The 21106-nt window shown below is 42.5% G+C and overlaps 1 protein-coding gene across 1 annotated transcript in view; it reads right to left on the bottom strand.

The window, feature by feature from the left end:
* DAPP1 (dual adaptor of phosphotyrosine and 3-phosphoinositides 1) overlaps positions 1-12162 on the bottom strand; it is a 58960-nt gene extending 46798 nt beyond the window's left edge. The window contains exon 1 of the mRNA XM_068542494.1: positions 12062-12162. Coding sequence (XP_068398595.1) covers positions 12062-12162 — 101 coding nt within the window. The remainder of the gene's footprint in view (positions 1-12061) is intronic.
* Between the last annotated feature and the right edge of the window lie 8944 nt (positions 12163-21106).

Raw genomic sequence — 21106 nt, 5'->3', positions numbered from 1 at the left:
AATGATGCGGAACTCACTACTTCCCAGGCAAGCCCATTCCATACTTCCATGATTGATGGCCAGAAAACTCTTGCCTATATATCAAATTAACGTTTTCTTGCTGTACGGCTTTCAACAGATGGTCTCAGAGCTACTTCTTGGATTTATATAGATGATACTTATACAAATAGTTAGAAGCATTTAGAATGTTCTCTCTTTTGTTTCTATCATCTTCAACTTCTCCTTTTACAATAGATTTTCAGTCCCTTGATCACCCAGAGAACTTATCTCCTCTGAATACCTTCTAAATTTTCAAAATCTATCTTCAAGGTAAGATCTGACGTGCAAAACAAAGCCCCACAGGATCTCCCCATTCTGGCTGCCAGGTACGCTGTAAGGCAACCCAAGATTGCATTCGTTTCTTAACAGTTGCATCATGCTGCTGATTCACGCTAGACCTGCTGTGGATTAAAACCCCCAAGCAAGTCATCTTCCTCTGCGGCTCTGCCACTTCTCCCCCAGCTGCATTAGAAAGGTGATGTTTTTAGAATTAAGTGCAATAAGAAACCTTTTTGCTCCTGGGAACTGCCAAGCGGAAAGGAACGCTAATAAGCAGCTAACCTGGGTCACAGACACCCATGCGGTATCAGTGAAAATTTTGCGAGGTGAGAGCTGGCCTTTGTCTCCACTCTTTTCCTTAGCGATGAGTCCTTCTGCTTCAATGGCTTCTGGCGCGTTCGCTATGTGACACCACACGAGTAGCAACCTCTGTCTTTCTCATCTGCCAAGGTGACCAATAATAACACCTGGTAGGAAAACTCTCTTATTTTCATGTTGGAACACTGACTTCTTTAATAAACTTCTCATATGACTCTTCAACTTTTGCAGAAGAGAACAAGGTAAAAACTTTGCTATTTATACAACATATTATGAATATGCTGGACACTGTACTGCATGCTGGGAATATGACTTCTCTGCTATTTGGGATAGGGTTCATTCTCCTGAAACTTAAAAAAAAAAAAAAAAAGCCTTTCTGTCTCATTTTCTCTGAAGAAGTAAAAAAGAGCAAGAAATTACTCTTTATAACAACACTTTCGAAGCGATGTTGTTTTCCCCCAAGGTCCACACATCATCATAAATAAGTCTCAAGGCTAATAGTCAGCAGAGGCTCATCAAGCTTCCAAAGAATATTTGTACTGGGTTTATGAGATTGTCAAACCCACAGCTGGCCTTGAAGGAAAGAGTGGCGTTATCCCTCCCATGATACAGTAACAAATCAGGAAACACCCACCCACTAAAGAATTTTCATAGCTGCCTCTCAGTAAGATACAGGAAATAAGATCAACCACAGAGAAGGCAGTTGGGCTTGATCCAGAAAGCTGGTCCTCAGTTCTGCCTCTTCTCTCATTCCCATGCCCTTTGTGTTAGAACCTTCTGGGAAATTGCCCCGGCCTATTGGAGCCTTCACAGTTTCTTATCCCAATCGGTTTCATTGTCTTAATTTGCTGATACAAGTTTATATCTCATTCTGCTCTGTCCTTTAAAAGAGAGGCTTTCAAACTTTTCGAATTGGCCCATAGTATAAAATACATTTTGCCTCCCTCTCTTTTGCCTCTCTCTCTCTCTACACACACACACACACACACACACACACACACATTTACATTATAAACATACACAAAAAACCAAAAAGTGTTATAGGAAACAACATTATTCTTCTAAACACTACTTACTATATTCTTTTCTATTTCTTTTTAACAAATATTGATTGTGACCCACTAAATTAACTTTAAGAACACTCTTGGGTTGTACCTGATGTTTGAAAAACAATATGAAGCCTTTCCACACAATACCCTGAGATTTTGTTAGGAATTCACATTTGCAGGCCTCCTAGACCTGCTGAATTATAATCTGTTTTTATCAAGAGCCCCACATGATTGCTATGCAGTTTAGCATTTGAGAAGCATGGAGCTGAAGAACTCTTGGTCCTAAAAACTTTAACTCATTTCAGTAACCTTGATGGTTTGAGTGTACAGAGTGTGGTATCTAAAAGCGGGACAAAGAGAGCAAAGAATGTACTAAGGAGCTTTACAGTACCTAGGAAATAAGTACTTAGAGGAAACGAGAAGGATCTGTGGCAAATTTCATCAAAAAAAATCCCCAAATAGCTGCCATCTTAGTGATGGGGACAGTAAATGGTATAGAAGGAGGAGCCCGTGAGGGGATGAAATGATCAGGGAAAACTTCATGGAGGAGGAATACCATGAGTTGGAACTTGAAGAATAGATATAGAATTCATCAAGTGTGAGAGAAAAAAGCATTCCAACCCGAGCAGTAGCATAAGCAAAGGCACTGAGGTTGACATATGCGTGGTGTATACAGGAAAAAAAACGCCTACCTGGAACAGAGGATCTATGTTGAGGAGTAATGCAAAACAAGACTGGAAGAACAAGTGGGCACAGAAATCAGTCTTGCATGTTAAAACATGAACCATACATCCATTTAGATTACATACATCTTGGGGAGAAAATTTCTTAGTAACCCACGTTTACAGATTATTCATATATTTAATGACATACTTTCCCCCTTCCTGGCAAAGAGAAGTGACATAGAACCTAGATTCTGTCCCTTCAGGCTTATAAAGAGGACATACATTTCAACCCAAAGCAATAATAGAAATTCCTAATTGTGTAAAAAGAGCTAACAGGCGTTGGAGTTGAACAGCCAACAAAAGCTCTCTTCTTTGGAGAATTTTCACTTTTTTTTTCATTTTCAAACTTATTTTCACTTTTGAATGACGCTGACACACTTTCTGAACTCTCTAGACCAAAGATGGCAAATGCATAACCTATGATGCCATGGATAACAGAGCTTTTCTTAAGGCCATGGATAGCACAGCTCATTGATCTGTCTTCTTGCTTGCTAAGTCTGTGCTTGGCCTCAGAATCCTGCTAACACAATGATAATAGAATAAAAGATGAATTTATTAGGCAATCTCAATCTAAGCAATCTTAACTTGGGCTCATGTGTCCTCAGCACTTGAGTCACTACATGGGATTTGCTTTACTGCTGATTGCCTTTGTGTACATTTGTTCACAGTGTTGGTGCTAGACACTTTGACTTCGTGAAAACATGAAGCACTTGACTCTTTAAGCCATCCGAAATCATGGATTAAGGAAAAGGAAATGTCTTATTTAGCTCAAAAACTATCAGTGCGGCAATTTGTATTATAGTCAGGCGGTGGCGTATATTATGTGACAACGTGGTGTTGACCACATAAGCATGTTAAGTCCCCTGTTCACAAATGTGGGCTGACCTTTCCATTGATCATAGCAAATGGACCCTGACCAAGGAGAGAACCAAGGAGAGGCTTTGCAAAAAGTTTGAAAGTTCTATGTATCGTAGTGTGATACATAGGGGAGGCTGAAGAAAGACCATAGTCTTTGCAATCAGGAGGTTTCCGTGATGGAACCAGCTTGTCTGAGGCTTTCCACATTGCCGTTCTAAATGTCCACATTTACAAATGCTAATAGCAGAGCTAAATGGTGAGGCCAGCTGCCCCAGGCCTTAGGAAGCATACCTGAGTGATGACAGAGGCAGAGTATGTGAGTATTTGGTCAAACAATGAACTAAAGGTGGGGCCCCAAGTGTTTTTTTGCAGGAGTCAAGGCTCAGCTACAGGGAAACAAGACTGAAGGCGTATGATAATTCTGTGGGAGTTGGAAACCAGGATAAACTTGTTCCTGAAGGAGCCTGATGAATGAGGAGAGAAGTTCTGAGAGATGGAAACACAGAAAGAGAGAGACTCAGAGATCCAGAGACACAGATGGGCACAAAGAGTGAGAGATACATAAGTCAAAAGCTGTAGAAAGAGAGATATTCAGACCTAGAGACAAGAGAAAGGCACAGCGGCTCATGTAGATAGCCAGAAGCACGTAGGGACAGTGACTTAGGGAACACAAAGAGAGACCCAATCAGAGTGGTCCAGCAGACAGAGGCAGAGAAACCAAAGTGAGAGAAAGATACAGACCCACAGAGCATGACTTGGGTCAATGCACCCAGGGCTGTCAGAGACATGAGAGACCCGCGGGCAGAGTCACGGATGGGGAGATGGGGGGTGGGAGGCAAATTGCGTCTCATTCCAGCAGAAGTCCTCTCCAGTCCCCAGGTCAGCCTGCACAGTACACGAGTGGCTGTAAAACCAAAAGAGCATCATTGCTCCTCCAGTGGTTGGGGCTCAGGGAATGTTTGATTTGGACTGGGAACCAAAGCTCAGAGACTGGCTAGAAAAACTATTTCATGGATAAGAGCTTGAGGGGGACTTGAATGCCTGGGCAGAGATCCCAAACCAGAGGCTCTCTCAGGAGGGCTCATCTCGGAGTGGAATCAAACTTGACTCTGCACTTACTGTGGTTATTCTTGCATCCTATATACATCATAAAATGCTGCTTCAGGGTAATTGTTTTGGACTGTAGTTGCCATTGACAACCTACCATTGTGGGTTGGGACAGGAGACAGAGAAGGTCACTTTCAGGAAGCTATAACTCTAGGAAAAAGTCCCAAACTTTGGGGGATGTAAAAAAAGATCTTTGTTTCATTAGTTTATCTCCTGTCTCTTCCATTGTTCAGATGCTGCCTCTAACCAACATCAATTTGTCCCAGCAGTAAAAACTTTTGTTAAGAGGACTGAGTGAGTCTGACGGTAATAAATACAAGAACATCACCAGTGTTGGTGTGGAGGGCTGAAGTCAGGGACCTTGAGTTCTGGTCTTGGCTTTGACCCAACTTGGGACAATTCAGATATTTAGACATCTGCTCTTTGTCAAGTGCTGAGCTTGGATGGAATAGACAAATATGAGTAACCTACCGCCCTGTCCCTAAGGAGATCACTGTCAAAAAGAGTGTACTGTGCTCAGCCTAGAGCAGGTGGCCAAACCTCTTAGGGCTTTAGGACTAACATCTAGAAAATGATTCTAAGATTATGTAGAGAATTAACCCAAAGTATAGACTCAACTGGTGGGGAGTCAGAATCGTACGAGCAATCACATGAGACCCAGGCAACTTTAGATATTTACAATGAGAAAGCAAACAATGGATGAATTAGAAGAATTTCATGCCATTAAGATTTTCAAAACTTCTTTGATGCCATTTTGAAAAACTATACAAAAGCAAAACTCATTCTTAATTGGATGTGAATCACTTATGTTTTTAGCTCAGTAGAATTACTGGCTTCCACCCCTGTTCCTTCCTTACTATTCCCAGGTCCTCACTCTAGTTTCTTATACACCAGTCTGTAAACTCTCTCACTCATTAGTTTTATTGTCTCTGGACTCATTACTATTGATCATGCTCAACTACCAGATTAATCTACCTTAAAAAAAACCCATGATGACCATGTAGTTCCATGTTCCTATAAACATTCAATGATTACATATTGTCAAATGATGTTTGATCAAAGTCCAAAGTCAATCTATTTAAGGCCTTCTGGAATTTGGATCAATCTAAATATTCAAATTTTAATACAGGGAAACAAGATAGCCTGGGAAAGACCAGACCCAGAATCTGCTTTGAGAAAGAACAAGAAGCAGATGATGAAAACGTATGCTACCAGAAAGTAAGAGCAAAATTATATGCATGGTACGAGCGCAATTCAATCTACGTGCACGTGTGTGTGTGTGTGTGTGTGTGTGTGTGTGTGTGTGTTTACAGAAAAATATTTTTTAAAGACTGGAGAGAAGTTGAGCAATATGTCATTTTGGGTGGTGGTACAGGGCTGACATTTTTGGTGCTTTTCCTTATTCACCAAATTTTCAATAATTAATACATTTTATTATTATTTTAAAGTGTTTATTATAAATAATTCCAAATATACAAGAAAGTAGAAAAATTAGTATAAATAATACCCACATTTAAATAATACCCATATTTTAGGTGGAATAATTTTTAACTTTTTGCCAGATTTCCTTCATATATTTTTGGATGAATGTTTTAAAAGTAAGTTACAGATATCATAGCACTTTAATCTTAAGTGATTCAGCATGTGTCTCTAAAAAGTAACATTCTCTTACATAGCTATACTTTTATCAAAACAAATTAAGTTATTGCCCTTAGGCTTTTTAAAATTTCAATATTTTTGAACAAAGAAGGTCTAACAACAGATAACGGGAGCAGGCACTAGTAGTTGGGGAAGCAGGACCACAGGGAATCTGTAGGTGACCGAGTGACAGCCAAGACTTAGCTACGTGGGCTGTGGTTGGGTTCAGACAGGTCCACCTCAGGGGGTAGGAGCCAGAGCGTGGGGGATCAGACTAGGAATTTATCCTCATTGATAGGATAATTGAGAGGAGTTGGTGGGAGCAAGAAATTAACCCAGGCTTTAAAAAAAAACAAAAAAAAACAGGCTAAGTGTATGGTTATGACACTAGAAACTAGAAGAGGAAAGCCAGGTGGAAGCTTTCTCATAGAATGTAGCTGAAGGTGGGCACTCTGAGAGGTAAAGACCAGAACAGGACTGAACGATGAGTAACTGCTGGGTCCCAGGGACTGGGAGGGTCTGAGTCCACGTGGACACTTTTTTTTTTCTGAATATTCATATGTTTTGCCACTTTTACTGTTTTATTCATGCCATTTTCTCTTTAGAAAATGTCTTATTCTCTGCCTTCAACTGACAAAACTCCTACAGGTTCCAAGGCCATCTTCTCCACATCCAATGATCTCCTTCTTTCTTGCCATCTGCTGTGTGCTTTATGTAGACACTGCAATGACCCTCAGTCCCTCTATCCTGCATTCTAACTCCACCCACTCGTGCATTCTCTGTCCTCTGCACTGTAAACTCCTTCAGGGGACAGCCACTTCTTCTTACTGTCAGCAACTCACACACTGCCTTGTATAGTGTCATCATTCAACAGATGGGTCTATGAATAAAAGGAAAAGAGAATGAATGAAACAAAGTGACCCCACTCAATGTGGAGAACGTGTGTGGCTAGATTTCCACATGTAAGTAGAAGGAAGTCACCGTCACCCATAGAGGAACAGAAACACAACTGAAGAGGAAATTCACTTTAGTTCAAGCAGAGATCAAACTGTACACTAGTTACATACTCTCGCTCGGCCACAAGAGAATCACCTTCCATTTTTAGAGTCCAAGATTACAGAATTGTGCCCAGAAGAGGAACAAGCTTTTTTGTTCTACTTGGTATCAGCTCTGTAAACTGCTTCCTTCAAAGCTTTGAATTTACTACGCTTTTCTTAGCCTAATCGATTTGCCTACCCCTGAAGAAAGGAATTTACACACAATTCAAAAAAGTTCTGATGAATTAGGATATTGACCTGGCTCTGTATGCATGTCTGTTATGTGAAGAATGTGAAAGAATAATGTCTTTTAGTAAAGAAATGTGTTGGTGGTGGTAATCACAGAACATTTTTTTCTCTCAGTTCTCACTAGCACTAGACGTGCTGATATAATAAGCAGGAAGTTGTGTTAGTGGAGAAGCATGTGGGCTCTGGAGCCAAACTCCTGGATTTGAAGGTTTATGAGCGTGTCATCTTGAGCATGTGATAAAAGCTCTGTCCTTCACTTTTCTCATTTGTGAGCAGGAATGTCACTAGTGGTAGTATCTACCTGGCAGTGATGTGTGAATTTAGTAAGTCATACGAGCAAAAGGCTTAAAATAGTGCCTGGCACATGGTGAGCATCCAACCCTTACTAAATTGCCGTTCTTAGAAGGTGTACCTTCTTCCATCGGTGGATTGAGAGTCAGCTTTGGAGTATGCGCCTAGGCACTCTCAGGGCACCACCTATGAGGTCTGTGACCTGGACAGTTCACTTGACTGGTCTGAAGTCACCTTCTGCATCTATAAAATGAGTATAATCATACTGTATTGATGGTGTTACTGTGAAGGCCAAACAATGTGAACGACCTGGTGCCGGCAAATGACCCTCACAACAGGAGGGCAACCTGGTTTGGTGGAATAAGCATGGACTTGGGACCCAGATTCTCTGGGACTCCAGGCAGCTAGATTTCTCTGCTAATGAGTCTCCTCGTGTGTAAAGCTGGAACGTAGATACCTTTTGAAGGCCAGAGCTCCTGTATGCAAAATGCCTGCCTCTTCGTAAGAACTCGCTTTGGTTATTGTTACTTATTCCCTGGGTCGCCAGCAAACCACCACGTGAGGGCCAGTTCCTACCAGGGTACACGTTTTGGTGTAGACTGTGAGCCAAGCATGGTTTTACATTTTTAAGTGGTTAGGGGGAAAAAAGAAGAAGAATATTTTATGACTCATGACAACTGTATGAAATTCAAATTTCAGCGCCCTTAAATAATATTTTGTTTGAACACCGTCACAGTCATCTGTTTCTGTGTTATCTATGGCTGTTTTTGCATGACAATGGCAGATGTGAGTAGCTGAGGCAGAAATCATAAAGCCTGCAAAGCCTAAAATATTTATTACCTGGCTCCTGACAAAAAAAGTTTGCTGATCCCTGATCTGCTCTAACCTTCTCTTATATGGGAAGCAGCAGAGAAATTAGAGAGTTTTTAATTAATTTACTTAAATATCCAGAGCTTAGAATCTACTTTCTTGACTCTGACAGCACAGCCAAACACAGACAGACACTTCCTTATAAAACTTGAGACGGGAAAATATATAAAAAAGGGAACATTTATTATATTTCTTGCTTGAAGGAATATGTCTGACTAGATAATTTGAATATTTAAAAATATGCTAAAATATTTTTATTTCACAGTATCCCTTTTGTGTCTGTAGTTATATAGTTTGTAGTTACATACAAAACTACATTGTTTTGTAGGAACCTTCGTTATAATCAAAGAATTGCTGGAATCGTAAATTGTTAACTGATTAGCAATTCTATCCTAGTTTGTTCCTTAGGTGGTGTCTCAGATATTCACTATTTGTTTCACAGCCCCGTTGTTTCATTTTGCAAGCCACACACAGCCTGCCCTCTGTTCCCAATACACCTCCTGCTTCTCACTGACCATTCTCCGCAGCCTTTGCCCCTCCCTCCCCCATCCCATTCGGCCAACGTGTAAGTGAAGCTGAGCAACCATTGCAAATTGTGTTATCTCCCATTTGCTTCTGGATGCATTAATATGTTTAGGATGAAGGAAAATAAGTGTTTTTAGACTGATACTCTGCAAATGAGACACAGAAATGCATCTGAGTTGCTTGATTTAGGTACTTTAGAAAGAATGTCTTCTGAGCAAGTCGTGTGTGTCCTAGAAAGTCAGGGGATGGATTTGTTACAATGCAGGGTTTAATTTGCAGAGCTTACAGATTCCAGAACCCGAAGAAAAATGGGACCAAAGAACAAAGATGTATACCATCTCTTTAATTTAAGCACCACCTTGTCTGTTTGTATCTATCAAAAATACAAACGTAAGAACCCACCTAACTACTCAGATAACCTATTAAAAACGATTTCAAAATGAAGGCATTAAAACCAGCCACTTTTTATCTATCAACTGCTTTAAATCATTTTGTTTTTAAGGAGCATTTTAAAAACTGAATTAATTAGAAGTTTGGGGGTAGATTATACCTAACCAGTAGCCTAGAGGTTCAAAGAAGAAGTTTCATTTCATTCAGAATTCTGCCAGAGGCAACAGGTCATTTTCAAGTTTTCTCAGATCTTATGACCTATGAGAGGTATATCAGGATTGTCCTAGAGGCACAAGTACTAACTCAAGTCCATTATTAAATTCTCAGGAATTTTGTAATCTTGTTGTTAAACCCTTGGCAGCTTGAAAATGCCTGTGATTGGAGTATTTATACCGGGGAAACAGGCAGACTCTTGAATCAGGGCTATCCCTCACCCAGGTGGTTTATTAACACACCACTGAGTATATTAAAAAAAATGCTTCTGAGGTTTCTTATTGGGGGGATGAAAATGTTCTAAAATTGATTTATGGTGATGGTTGTACCACTCTTTAAAGGCACTACAGGTTATTGAATTGTACACTGGAAATGAGTGAGCTCTATGATCTATAAAATATACCTCAATAAAATTGTTAAACAAATGCTCCCAAACCCACAGACGAAATGTCAATGTTTATTAATGGCTTTAAGATTCAGGTACATATCCAACAAACAAGGGCCCATTTACTCAGTGCTTCTGATGGATTTCTATTCCATGCAGTGATTCTCAACCCTGGTCTTGCTCTGATATCACTTGGAAAGTTTAAAAAGAAAACGCTCACCCCCGAGATACTGATGTCATTTGTCTGGTGTGTGGCCTGGGCAGGAATTTTGAAAAACTCCTTGGGTAATTCTAGCGCACAGCCAAGGTTAAGAACCGAAACCGTAGAGCAACTTCCCTAGACCACTGTAGCTTGCCTGTTGTTACAGAAACTGTCTTCCAATGTTTAAGACATTTCCAGGCCTTCTGAAATAGTGAAGTATGGACATAAAAGCACCTTTTTGGGGTGTTTCTGGGTTGTATTGAATGTCCATCTCTGCACATGGAGGGAAGACACAATTCTGTTTCCTAGTGGGTTTTACCTAAGGTTGCTTCCTGCTACGGGCACTAAGGTGGGGAGAAGAGACAGTGTTTAGTTCATGTTTGTCATCCAAGTGAGTGCCAAGGGTACTCAAGCACAGAGCCTAGGCTCAAAGATTGTTGAATTAAAGGACCAGAGCTGAATATTTCCTTTGTCTCTCTTCTCCTCTGTGGCTTCCTACCGATGGTGGGCTGGGAATCCATATAACCAAACACATAAAGAATGATAGTTGAATAACTTCATACGGGTCTAAGTGAGAGCCCAGGGTCCAGCTTTAGTGCCTGGACTTTGTGACACCCATTTTGGATGCTCAGGGAACATTTTACCTCTGCAGTTTGGGGATTTGGTCTAGAAGGCTAGAGGTGTCCTGGAGCTCTGACTCCCCGTAAGAGGAGTTTACTTTACTGAAAAGTCTAGCTGTTACGTTTGATTTACCCTATGAAGGTAAAGTTCAATTCTGAGACCTCAAGTTTAAAATCTAAAGACAGGACTTATTGAGAACGCTTACAACACCCCAAAATACAATCTCTGCAGTCTTGAGGCAGAGAGATTTCATCCCTACTTTAGTTTTTCTCTGGTTAAGGACATAGACTTGGCAGATTGGAATCCCGACTTGTAACTGATGTGTGACCGCAGGCAAATTATTCAATCCCTTTGGTGCTTGTTTTCTTCCTTTGGAAGATGGAGAGGATCGCAGCTCCTCTGCCCTTGAGTGTTTGTGAAGATCAGAGCTGTTTAGTGAGACAGCAGGTGCAGGTCTCGCCTCTTGGGAATCACAGCCAAATCAGCCTCGCCAGGCTATTCCAGGTGCTTCAAGGGAAAGGAGCAGTTTCTCTAGGAAATCCCCTACCCCTCTCTTGTGTAACATTTGCTTCTTTTATTACGTGTCCTGATGCGTTGTCTCATCTGGTGCCTTCTTAAAGACGGGACTACAGTGCCTCTTCCTACCTAAATGTGTAACCTGTCTGGGGCAGAATGTTTATCCTCTTCCTGACTTGTCAGTACTTAGAAGGCTCAAAGTTGCCCTTACAGACATGCATGCATACAAGAGCTCACAAATGCAGTGTTAGGCGCAAGAAACACATATGGGACACTGCTGCAGACACTTCCTCGTTCTTTCTTCTTTGAAAAAGTCCCTCTCCCTTGCTGTAGGGTCTAGGCTTTCTGTTTATCTCACCAGCAGCGCAGCCCACTTACTGTCAGTAGCTTGGAGCTCAGAACTCTTTACAGCACATTTATTCATAGACCAGATCAATAACAAGGAAACCCAGCAACGACCGCGACTACAGCCCAATTCTGTCCCTAATCTCAAAGAACGTCCAGCATTTGATATTTTTTGTCCCATTTTCTCCACCTACTTGTTTTCACATCCGGAAAGGTAATCCATACTTTCACAGTGGAATTGGGCCCCAACAGACACAGACGAGTAAAGTGGAAAGGGTAGAAGATTGGGGTGTCAGAGAGAAAGAGTGCTAAAGATAATCATTCATCAAGATGAGCATTTGCGTAGGAGTGAGGAGTTAAGGTTCACCCAATAAGCGCTTGGAAAAGGGGACCTGCCCTCTTACCCCAAGTCCTGGAGCAGCTCAGCTTCTCCGTCCGACCTGCTCCACAGATCTGAAGGATCCTGGGTGCTCATTTTCCCTTCTAGAGATTCTGCTCTGCCCATTCGCACGCCTCACGTCCGCTAAGCCCCTGCGAGGTGCTCTGGGTAAGAGGCAGAGGGAGAGACGTTCTGCTTCTCCTCACGCCCTCCCCTCCCCACTGCGAGAGAAGCCAGCTGGAGCTGAGTCTCCACCAGCAAGGAAGTGAAACTTGGTTACTCCTCCCACTGACACTCCCCGCCCTGGCCCCTAGGTGCTGGCAGGAGTGTTGTGTCCGTCAGGAAACACGCAAAGCTACGTAGCCACCTCTGAGGACACCCACGCTGCATCATGCCACACGCAGTTTCTGGCAAAGGAAATAAAGATCAAACTGCTCCACCTGAAATTGACTCTTAATTCCAACTCTCTTCGTGAGGCCAAACCATAGCTTTTCCTTAGTGCTATTTGCCTCTGGTTTGCCGAGGATGCACTCCATCACGTACACCTTCCGCCTCACCCACAAACATAAGGAGCATCGAGGAAGCTTCTGGATCAGGCACATCTTTCAAAGGGGTAAAGAAATCAGGCTCAAACCACTAGCTTCCATCATGAAGTCTGGTTTTTAGCACTTTCTCAATATTTCTGCTTCAATCACCTAAGCTTTCCAGCATACCCTTGACGTTCAGGTTGAGCATGATTCAGAGACAATTATCGTTCCTCCGTGGAAGAAGGACTGGGTGAGAAGAAGGTAGGAAAAGCTGCAGGGGGGCCAGCCGGGTGCCCAGCTAACAGGGCAGGTTAGAACTCCTGGAGTCTTCGAGTTCCACTTCCTTCCCTGGGCTTACAGCTTGTATCGCTCTGTGTCCAGACTCATGTGTAGAGAATGCCAGCTGCCTAAAAGTCCAGAAGGGAAATTGTCATCACTCTGAATGCTGGGGAATTGGACAAAGTACCGTAATGAATGAACAAAGAACGTATGTCGCTTCCTGTGCTCTCTCTGTATGTAACCTGCAGGAGAGAGCGTGCTTCTCTCTCGCCTGTTCTCTCTCTGTCTCTCCCTCTTGTCACACCTGACTCACCCAGGGTTCACCTCGGTGCTCTATAACTCACTTCTCCCAGTGTGTCTGAGGACCAGCCGCGTCCCCAGGAACTTGTTAGAATGCAGAATCTGGGTTCATCCCAGCGCCTCTGAACCAGTATTTGCATTTAAACAAGATCCCCAAGTTGACTCCTGTGCGAGTTAAAGTTTGAGGAAACTTTATAGGAAACCAAGATAGCAGAGCTGTTCCAAGAGGAGAGGCTGGTCGGCCCCTGGCATTATTCTAGCTTTTCTTACAGTCCTTCCCTATGATTTCTGTTTGTCAGTGCTGTGTGAGACCCTGGCTTACTCTGACTGCCAGGGAGAGATTCCTGAGTGGAGACTGGGTTCTGATAACACACGGGAATGATGGTACATCAACATTTAAAATTCTCTTGGCTACAGTTTGTTCGGAGAGAAGCGCAGTGTCCACTTGCAACAGAGGCCAGTCCTGGCCAGGGAGGTGCTGAATGTGAACACAGCAGAGATAGGGGGAGAGCCGGGCAGAGTTCTTGTTCCCCTTCTACAACTCTTTGTTCAGGGTTTTAGTATCTGTTCCGTTCCTGTTTAAGCAAATTCTGGTTTTTCTTTTGCTTACCTTTTTTTTTTTTTTAGGAAAGTAGCAGAATTTATTAAGACAACCCTCATCCCCTTTTCTTTTTTTTTTTAATATATTTTTATTTTTTACTTTTTTAAACATCTTTATTGGAGTATAACTGCTTTACAATGTTGTGTCAGTTCCTGCTGTATAACAAAGTGAATCAGCTATATGTATGCATATATCCCCATATCCCCTCCCTCCTTAGCCTCCCTCCCACCCTCCCCATCCCACCCCCTAGGTGGTCACAAAGCACCGAGCTGAACTCCCTGTGCTATGCGGCTGCTTCCCACTAGCTATCTATTTTATGTTTATTTGGTAGTGTATATATGTCCATGCCACTCTTTCACTTCATCCCAGCTTAGCCTTCTCCCTCCCCGTGTCCTCAGGTCCATTCTCTACGTCTGGGTCTTTATTCCTGTCCTGCCCCTAGGTTCTTCAGAACCATTTTTTTTTTTTTAGATTCCATATATATGTGTTAGCATACGGTATTTGTTTTTCTCTTTCTGACTTACTTCACTCTGTATGACCCTCATTCCCTTTTCAATCTTCCTGTCCCTTCCCTTTCTCATTTTGCTATCCCATCTGTTGTCCTTTCCTTTGATGTCATTCTTTCTTTTTGTCACTTATTCCATGTTCCCCAGGACCCCTCCCATCCCTACCACCCCCCTGCTTCACTAAGTCCGCATGCATTCAGCACCATAGGGGAACCAGTTGCCTCAGAATTACTAGATGGTTTCAATAAAATTCTGGACAGTCATAAAATATTTGGTAATATTTTTTATATTAGATTGGTCACATGCTACATTATTTCTTTTAATTAAAGAAATTGCAACTTTTGCTTTCAAACACTTTGCAAACCAGCACAAAGAATATTTTTTAAAAGCACATAGTTCACTTCTTATTTATTTCATTATTCTCTTTTCATTGATGCTTGTTCATGGAACTGAATTCTTTCCACACTGTATTGCACACAGAAATGGGCGCAAACAATCGAGCGTTTTAACAATTTTGGAACATCTTATTTTTTGTTGGAAAAATATTTTCTTTTTCAAGAAATGTTATAAATGTTATCAAGGTAGTCATCGTTGGGATGACTATCACACTCAAATCATCAATTTTCTCATAAAGAGGATTCAGGGAGAGGTATTTTGTTCAGATTTGAATTTTTTTTTTTTTGGCCATACCACGCAGCTTTCAGGATCTTAGTTCCCTGACCAGGGATTGAACCTGGGCCCCAGCAGTGAAAGCACCAAGTCCTAACCACTGGACTGCCAGGGAATGCCCCAGATTTGAATTTCTAACATTTGGGACTACCCTAAGAAGAACTTTTTCAAAAGAAAGAGTTCCATGTGGTTGAAGACCCCCCCCCCTTTTTTCTTATAATTGTTCAAGGAAGTTTTTCTTTTTAAAAATTTTTTAAATTAATTTTTATTGGAGTATAGTTGATTTACAATGTTGTGCTAGTTTGAAGTGTACAGCAAAGTGAATCAATTATATATATACATATATCCACTCTTTTTTAGATTCTTTTCCCATATAGGCCATTACAGAGTATTGAGTAGAGTTCCCTGTGCTATGTAGTAGGTCCTTATTAGTTACCTATTTTATGTATAGTAATGTATATATGTTAATCCCAATCTCCCAGTTTATCCCTTCCCCTCTTTCCCCCTTGGTAACCATAAGTTTGTTTTCTACATCTGTGACTCTATTTCTGTTTTGTAAATAGGTTCATTTGTACCCTTTTTTTAGATTCCACAAATAAGCGATATTATATGATATTTGTCTTTCTCTGTCTGACTTACTTTACTCAGTATGACGATCTCTAGGTCCATCCATGTCACTGCAAATGGCATTATTTTGTTCTTTTTTATGGCTAATATTCCATTGTATATATGTACCTCATCTTCCTTATCCATTCCTCCGGGTTGAAGGCCCTTTTAAATCTTTCCCTAATTTATTTGTCTCTACAGAAAGCTCACATATCACAGTGTTGCTTTGCACCTGGTTACCTGGCAATGGCAACTCTACTCACGCTCTTCACAGCACAGAGGGAATGGTCCTTTAGCTCCTTTGGTTGGTTAACTGTTAACTGTTACATAAGCATGATCTCTTCTCCATCATTGATGTTGGTGGGAAAGAAAGGATACATTCTGTAAAGGGAAACCATGGCTTGGGATTACCATGGACTGAGGTTACCATAGCTTGGGGTTGAGGGACCCTTACTCTGTTTCCCACTGGCTGTTCTCCCCACCCATGAAAAAGAAGAAATTATCATTTCATATTAAATTGGAACAGAGGAACAGCAGAGGAAGAAAGAACTAACCATTGTTTTTCAGCTGCAGGCCGGCTTTCCAAAGGGAAGTCTTCCAGCTCTCCTCTTAATTCTGTGGCAAACTCACAGCTGCCATATTGCTTTTAAAAGTATGTCAGTTGGAGTTTTATTTCAAGCTGCCACTTCTGTGTTCTCTGCCACAATTATGTGATCACTTACTACAGTATCAAAGGCCAAGGCAATTGGTTGTCTTGAATTAACTGGGACCCTATTTCATTTTCTTCTCTCGTCTAGATAACCAGTCCTAGCTTCTTTATTGGATAAAGCTGTCTGTATGCGGCTATAACTCGCCAACTTCAAGGTATAAACTTCACTCTAATCCCTTCCTCTCTCAGGAGAGCAGAAAACCAGAAACAAATGAAAGGATTTTCTCTGAAGGGGAAAGGAAGGATATAAACACGTTGGATTTTACTTTCCTAAGCATTCCTACAGAAAATATGGTTTCCTCGGTGATTTAAAATGCTGAAAAAATAACATCAGCAGACCCAAGCTGTGGGCTCCCAGACGCTCAGGAAATAGTTCATAAAGGTAAATTTTAGTCATTGAGAAATACAAAGCAGCCAAGTGGTGATGTCAGCTAGGCATGTGGTAGAGGTGACACTGCATGACTTTTGAGGGGAGGTCGTCATAAGAAGCCTTGAGCTTCAGCCTGGTCTCTTTGAACACCCATTCTCCAGGCCTTCCTTCCAGAGTGTTCCCTTGTGGAACCCAGCTGTCATGCCGGGAGAAGCCCAAGTCACATGGAGTGCTTCCTGTGTGTGCTCTGTTGACAGTCCCAGGAGACCCAGCTCGAGTCATCTCAGCCAGGTTCCAGACACACGACTGAAGAAGGCTCCAGATGATTCCAGCCTCCAGCCAGCTGAGTCACTCCCAGTGACCGAGTCCCACTAAGTCCCAGGCATTGAAGAGCAGAGACAAGCCATCCCGTCTATGTCCTGTTGGAATTTGGGATCTAAGGAATACACGCACATAATAAAATGGCTGCTGTTTTATGCCACAGAGTTTGGGGTGATTTGTTACCCAGTGACAGATAACTAAAACACTTGTTTACCATCTGGGTCACCGTCTAGAATGTGAGCTTCAGGAGGCAGTGACTTTAAGCGTCTTCACAGCTATGTATCTGTGATGGTTAATTTTATGTGTCAACTTGGCTGGGCCACAAGGTGCTCAGATATTTGGTCAAACATTATTCTGGGTGTTTCAGGGAGGGAGATTTTTAGTGAGATTAACATTTAAATTGGTGGATTTTGAGTACAGCAAATTGTTCTTCAGAATTGAGTGGGTCTCACCTAATCAGTTGAAGGCCTGAACAGAACAAAAAGACCAGCCTCCCCCGAGCAAGACAATTCTCCAGCAGACTGCCTTCAGACTTCATCTGTAACATCGTTCTCACGGATGCTACAGCAGACGGCCTTCGAACTCAAAGCGGAACATCGGCTCTCCTGGGTCTCCGGTCTGCTAGCCCACTCTGCAGATTTTGTACTTGCCGGCCTCCAAATCAGATGAGCCAATTCCTTATAATAAACCTCTTTATTTATATGCATGCTATTGGTTCTGCTTCTCTGGAGAATCCTAATACAGTATCCATAGTTCTTAAAACTGTGGTTCTCAGCTAGGGGCAGTTTTGCCCCCCAGGGACGTTTGGTAGCATCTGAGACATTTTGGTTTCCCAACCAGGGGAGCCCACCGGCATCTAGTGCATTGTGCTTCCAAGCGTCAGTGCACAGGACACCCCCGACAACAAAGCATTGTCTCACCCAAACAATCAGAAGGGGCAGTCTGGTCCACGGCAAGCACATTTTTTTTCTCATTCCAAGAGCATCCTAAAAACGATGATACCATAAATCCACTGACAGTAGCTATGCAAAGTCACCTACCTAAAAAAAGAGCTGAAATGCAATCAAAAGCCAGCCCCCCCTCATCTGCTTCTGTCCACCTTACTAAATTGCCTCCAAAGAGCCAGAGTGGCCAAGGGAATGGGGGCCTGTGGGGGGGGGAACGGGGTGGAGTCCTGCACTGCAGAGGGCGACCTCACAGGGGACTCGGGCTAAAGGGCCCCGGCAGGACCCTTGGCGCAAAGGGTAGAGCAAGAGAGCAGCAGGAGACTTGGTCTTCATCACATGTGAGGTGATGTTTCCAAGAAGTCTGAGAAAGAAACGTGGAGGGTATGAAGGTTAAAGGCTGAGGTCCCGCCTCTTCTAAGAGGGACCAGAGTGCGTGAGTAGAAGCTAGTAGAAGTCAAGGAACATTAACCCAGGATGTTGAGATCACTCTTCCTTCGTGTCTACCATGTATTCTGTGCCCAAGCCCATCCCTGGCATTCAATCAGTTCTGCATGGTTATGGGAAGCCAGGCTGATTGGTTCATGGGTGATATTTACCAGCAGTGTTGTAACAACTAAAGCTTTGTCCTCGAATAAGAAACACAATCACGGGGCTTCCCTGATGGCGCAGTGGTTGAGAATCTGCCTGCCAATGCAGGGGACACGGGTTCGAGCCCTGGTCTGGGAAGATCCCACATGCCACGGAGCAACTGGGCCCGTGAGCCACAATTACTGAGCCTGCGCGTCTGGAGCCTGTGCTCCGCAACAAGAGAGCCCGCGATGGTGAGAGGCCCGCGCACCGCGATGAAGAGTGGTCCCCACTTGCTGCAACTAGAGAAAGCCCTCGCACAGAAACGAAGACTCAACACAGTCATAAATAAATAAATAAATAAAGAACGTGAATTTCTTTAAAAAAAAAAAAAAAAAAAAGAAAGAAACACAATCACCCTCTGGTTATAAAGGAGCAGCTCTCCCTGTTGGCAGTTGGTTATATTAGTCTTTTTCAGAGGAAGAAATAACCGGTATATTTAACTGAACCAAGATGTCAAAATATTCAAGAGACTCTTGAAATTCTCGAAAGAGTAAGAGGTGACCCACATGAGGAAATCTAACCAGGATCCATAAAACAATATAGTAATGTATCTCTATATACAATGAGTTTCCATCATCACTTTTATTTGGATCATGAATGTTATGTTAATTAGGCAGAGCAGGTTTCATTATTCTTATTTTTCAACAGATGAGACAATTGGGGCTCAGAAAAGCCAAGGAACTTGTTAGTAATTAGTTGTACCAGGAAGAGAATTTGTGTGCATCAGTGAGTGAACAGATTGGAAAAGAGAAATCCTTCTAGATAGTTCATCCGGAGACCGACATAACGCAGGGAATTGGCTACACAGATGTTGGAAGAACAAGAGGACTCAGGGGGAGATGGTAAAGCTGTCACTGCCTTTGATCCAGGCCGTGCAAGTCCACACTTGCTGATGCACTGATGGAGACATCACAGCTGCTGGTCTGGGGAACCTGGGAGGACACAGCTTTGCTGGTGCAGCTGAAAACTGGCACTAATGCTTCTGACAACTGCCACCACTGCTGCTGCGCGGAGTGCGTAAAGCAGAAAGAAAAAGAAATTTCTTTTTTCTTCCTTTCTCTAGTCTCCTAATTGGCAAATTCTTCCTGGAAGAAAGCTGGCAAGGGAATCCATGAAATGTAGTTTGGAAGCTTCCAGCCCCCTGTGATATAAGGAGAGCAGAGAAAGTAAAAAAGTGGAGCTGAGGGTCAGCAAGAGTTACTGGCACATAATATTTTCATTCTAGGCTCTTTCCACCATGCCTCATTTTCTCCAGTGTTGGTCAGGGTATGCGAAATTGCTACTTCAGATAGACCCAACATCTAATACTTCCACACAGAGGAAGTTTAATCCTTGTTCACATAACTGCCCAGCACGGAGAGCAACCCTCTACCTCACGGTCATTTAGAAGCCAGGCTGAAAAGAAAAAAAAAAAAAAAATAGAAGCCAGGCTGATGGTGGTCTCGCATCTTTAACACATGGATTCAAAGTTGCTCTCACTTCATAAATCCAGTCAGCATGGAGGAGCAGGTGGGGGAGGGTTTTTTGGGCGGGGCCAATAAGAAATACACATAAGCACTCTTATTCCACCAAAGACAGCTTATCACGGGGCTCTATCCAATGCAATGGAACCTGGAAGTATAATCCAGCTGTGTGTCAGGATGAAATATTTTGGACTGCTAGTGGTATCTGCCACACCTCCCAGGAAGGTAAAGGTCTGCCTTTAGAGCCTTCAAGCCAATGCTTTAAGCACAGAATAAGAGACCCAGTTTGAGAAGAGTCATCTGAAAAAGAGCTGGGGGGTTGGTAGCTTTCTTCCTCACTGTGAGCCCTCCGTCAGATAGTATAGGGGAAAAAAAGATTAAGGACACAGGCAACATGCACAGAAACAAATGGCACCAATACCAATGGAGATCACAGCCCTGCCCCAAGCTCCTGGTGAGACCATAGCTTGGCTTTCGTAACCTTCTGTCCACCACTCTAGTGGACTCCAACGAACTAAAATGTGTCCAACCAGGATGGTGGAACAGTTGATAAATCTGGAAGAAAAGCCACAGAGCGGACCGTGATGGTTGTGTGTAAGGGTCTGAAGGCCCATGGAAAGGAAAGGACGCTTGGTGTGTGTGGTTGCAGAAGGGCAGGACATGGGCAGTGGAGAAGGCTTTCCAGCATGAGAGTTGCCAGGCAGGCAGCCCTATAAAAATTAGGGCTTCTTCATGTGGTCTTCAGTAAAAAATAAGAGGTGATTATCTACGTGGGCAAAGGACTTGAAAAAAGAATCATAAATGAGAAAATGCAAATGCAAAATCCCACTGGTCATCAAAGAAATATACATCAGATTAGCAATGAGATACTTGTTTTTTCTTTTCTTTTGGCTTATCAACTTAGCAAAAATGAAAATACACCAACCACCCTCTCTCCTCCCCGCCCCCAAAACCCAACCACCTAGTAATGCTTCATTAAGTGAGGTCTGGTGTAACGAGCGTTTTCATACACGGCTCTGGGTATGAAAACTGGCCCCTTAGCAGTTTATTTTTAATTTCTAAGGTTTTTGCAAGAAGTGCTTAATCTTTGACCCAGTACTTCCATTTCTAGGAATTTCAACCCAAATAATAACCAAATAGAC

This window comes from Eschrichtius robustus, chromosome 4, assembly GCF_028021215.1.
Source record: "Eschrichtius robustus isolate mEscRob2 chromosome 4, mEscRob2.pri, whole genome shotgun sequence".
Lineage (NCBI taxonomy): Eukaryota > Metazoa > Chordata > Mammalia > Artiodactyla > Eschrichtiidae > Eschrichtius > Eschrichtius robustus.
The sequence above is the reverse complement of the archived record's forward strand: the minus strand, read 5'-3'. Positions and strand labels throughout refer to the sequence as shown.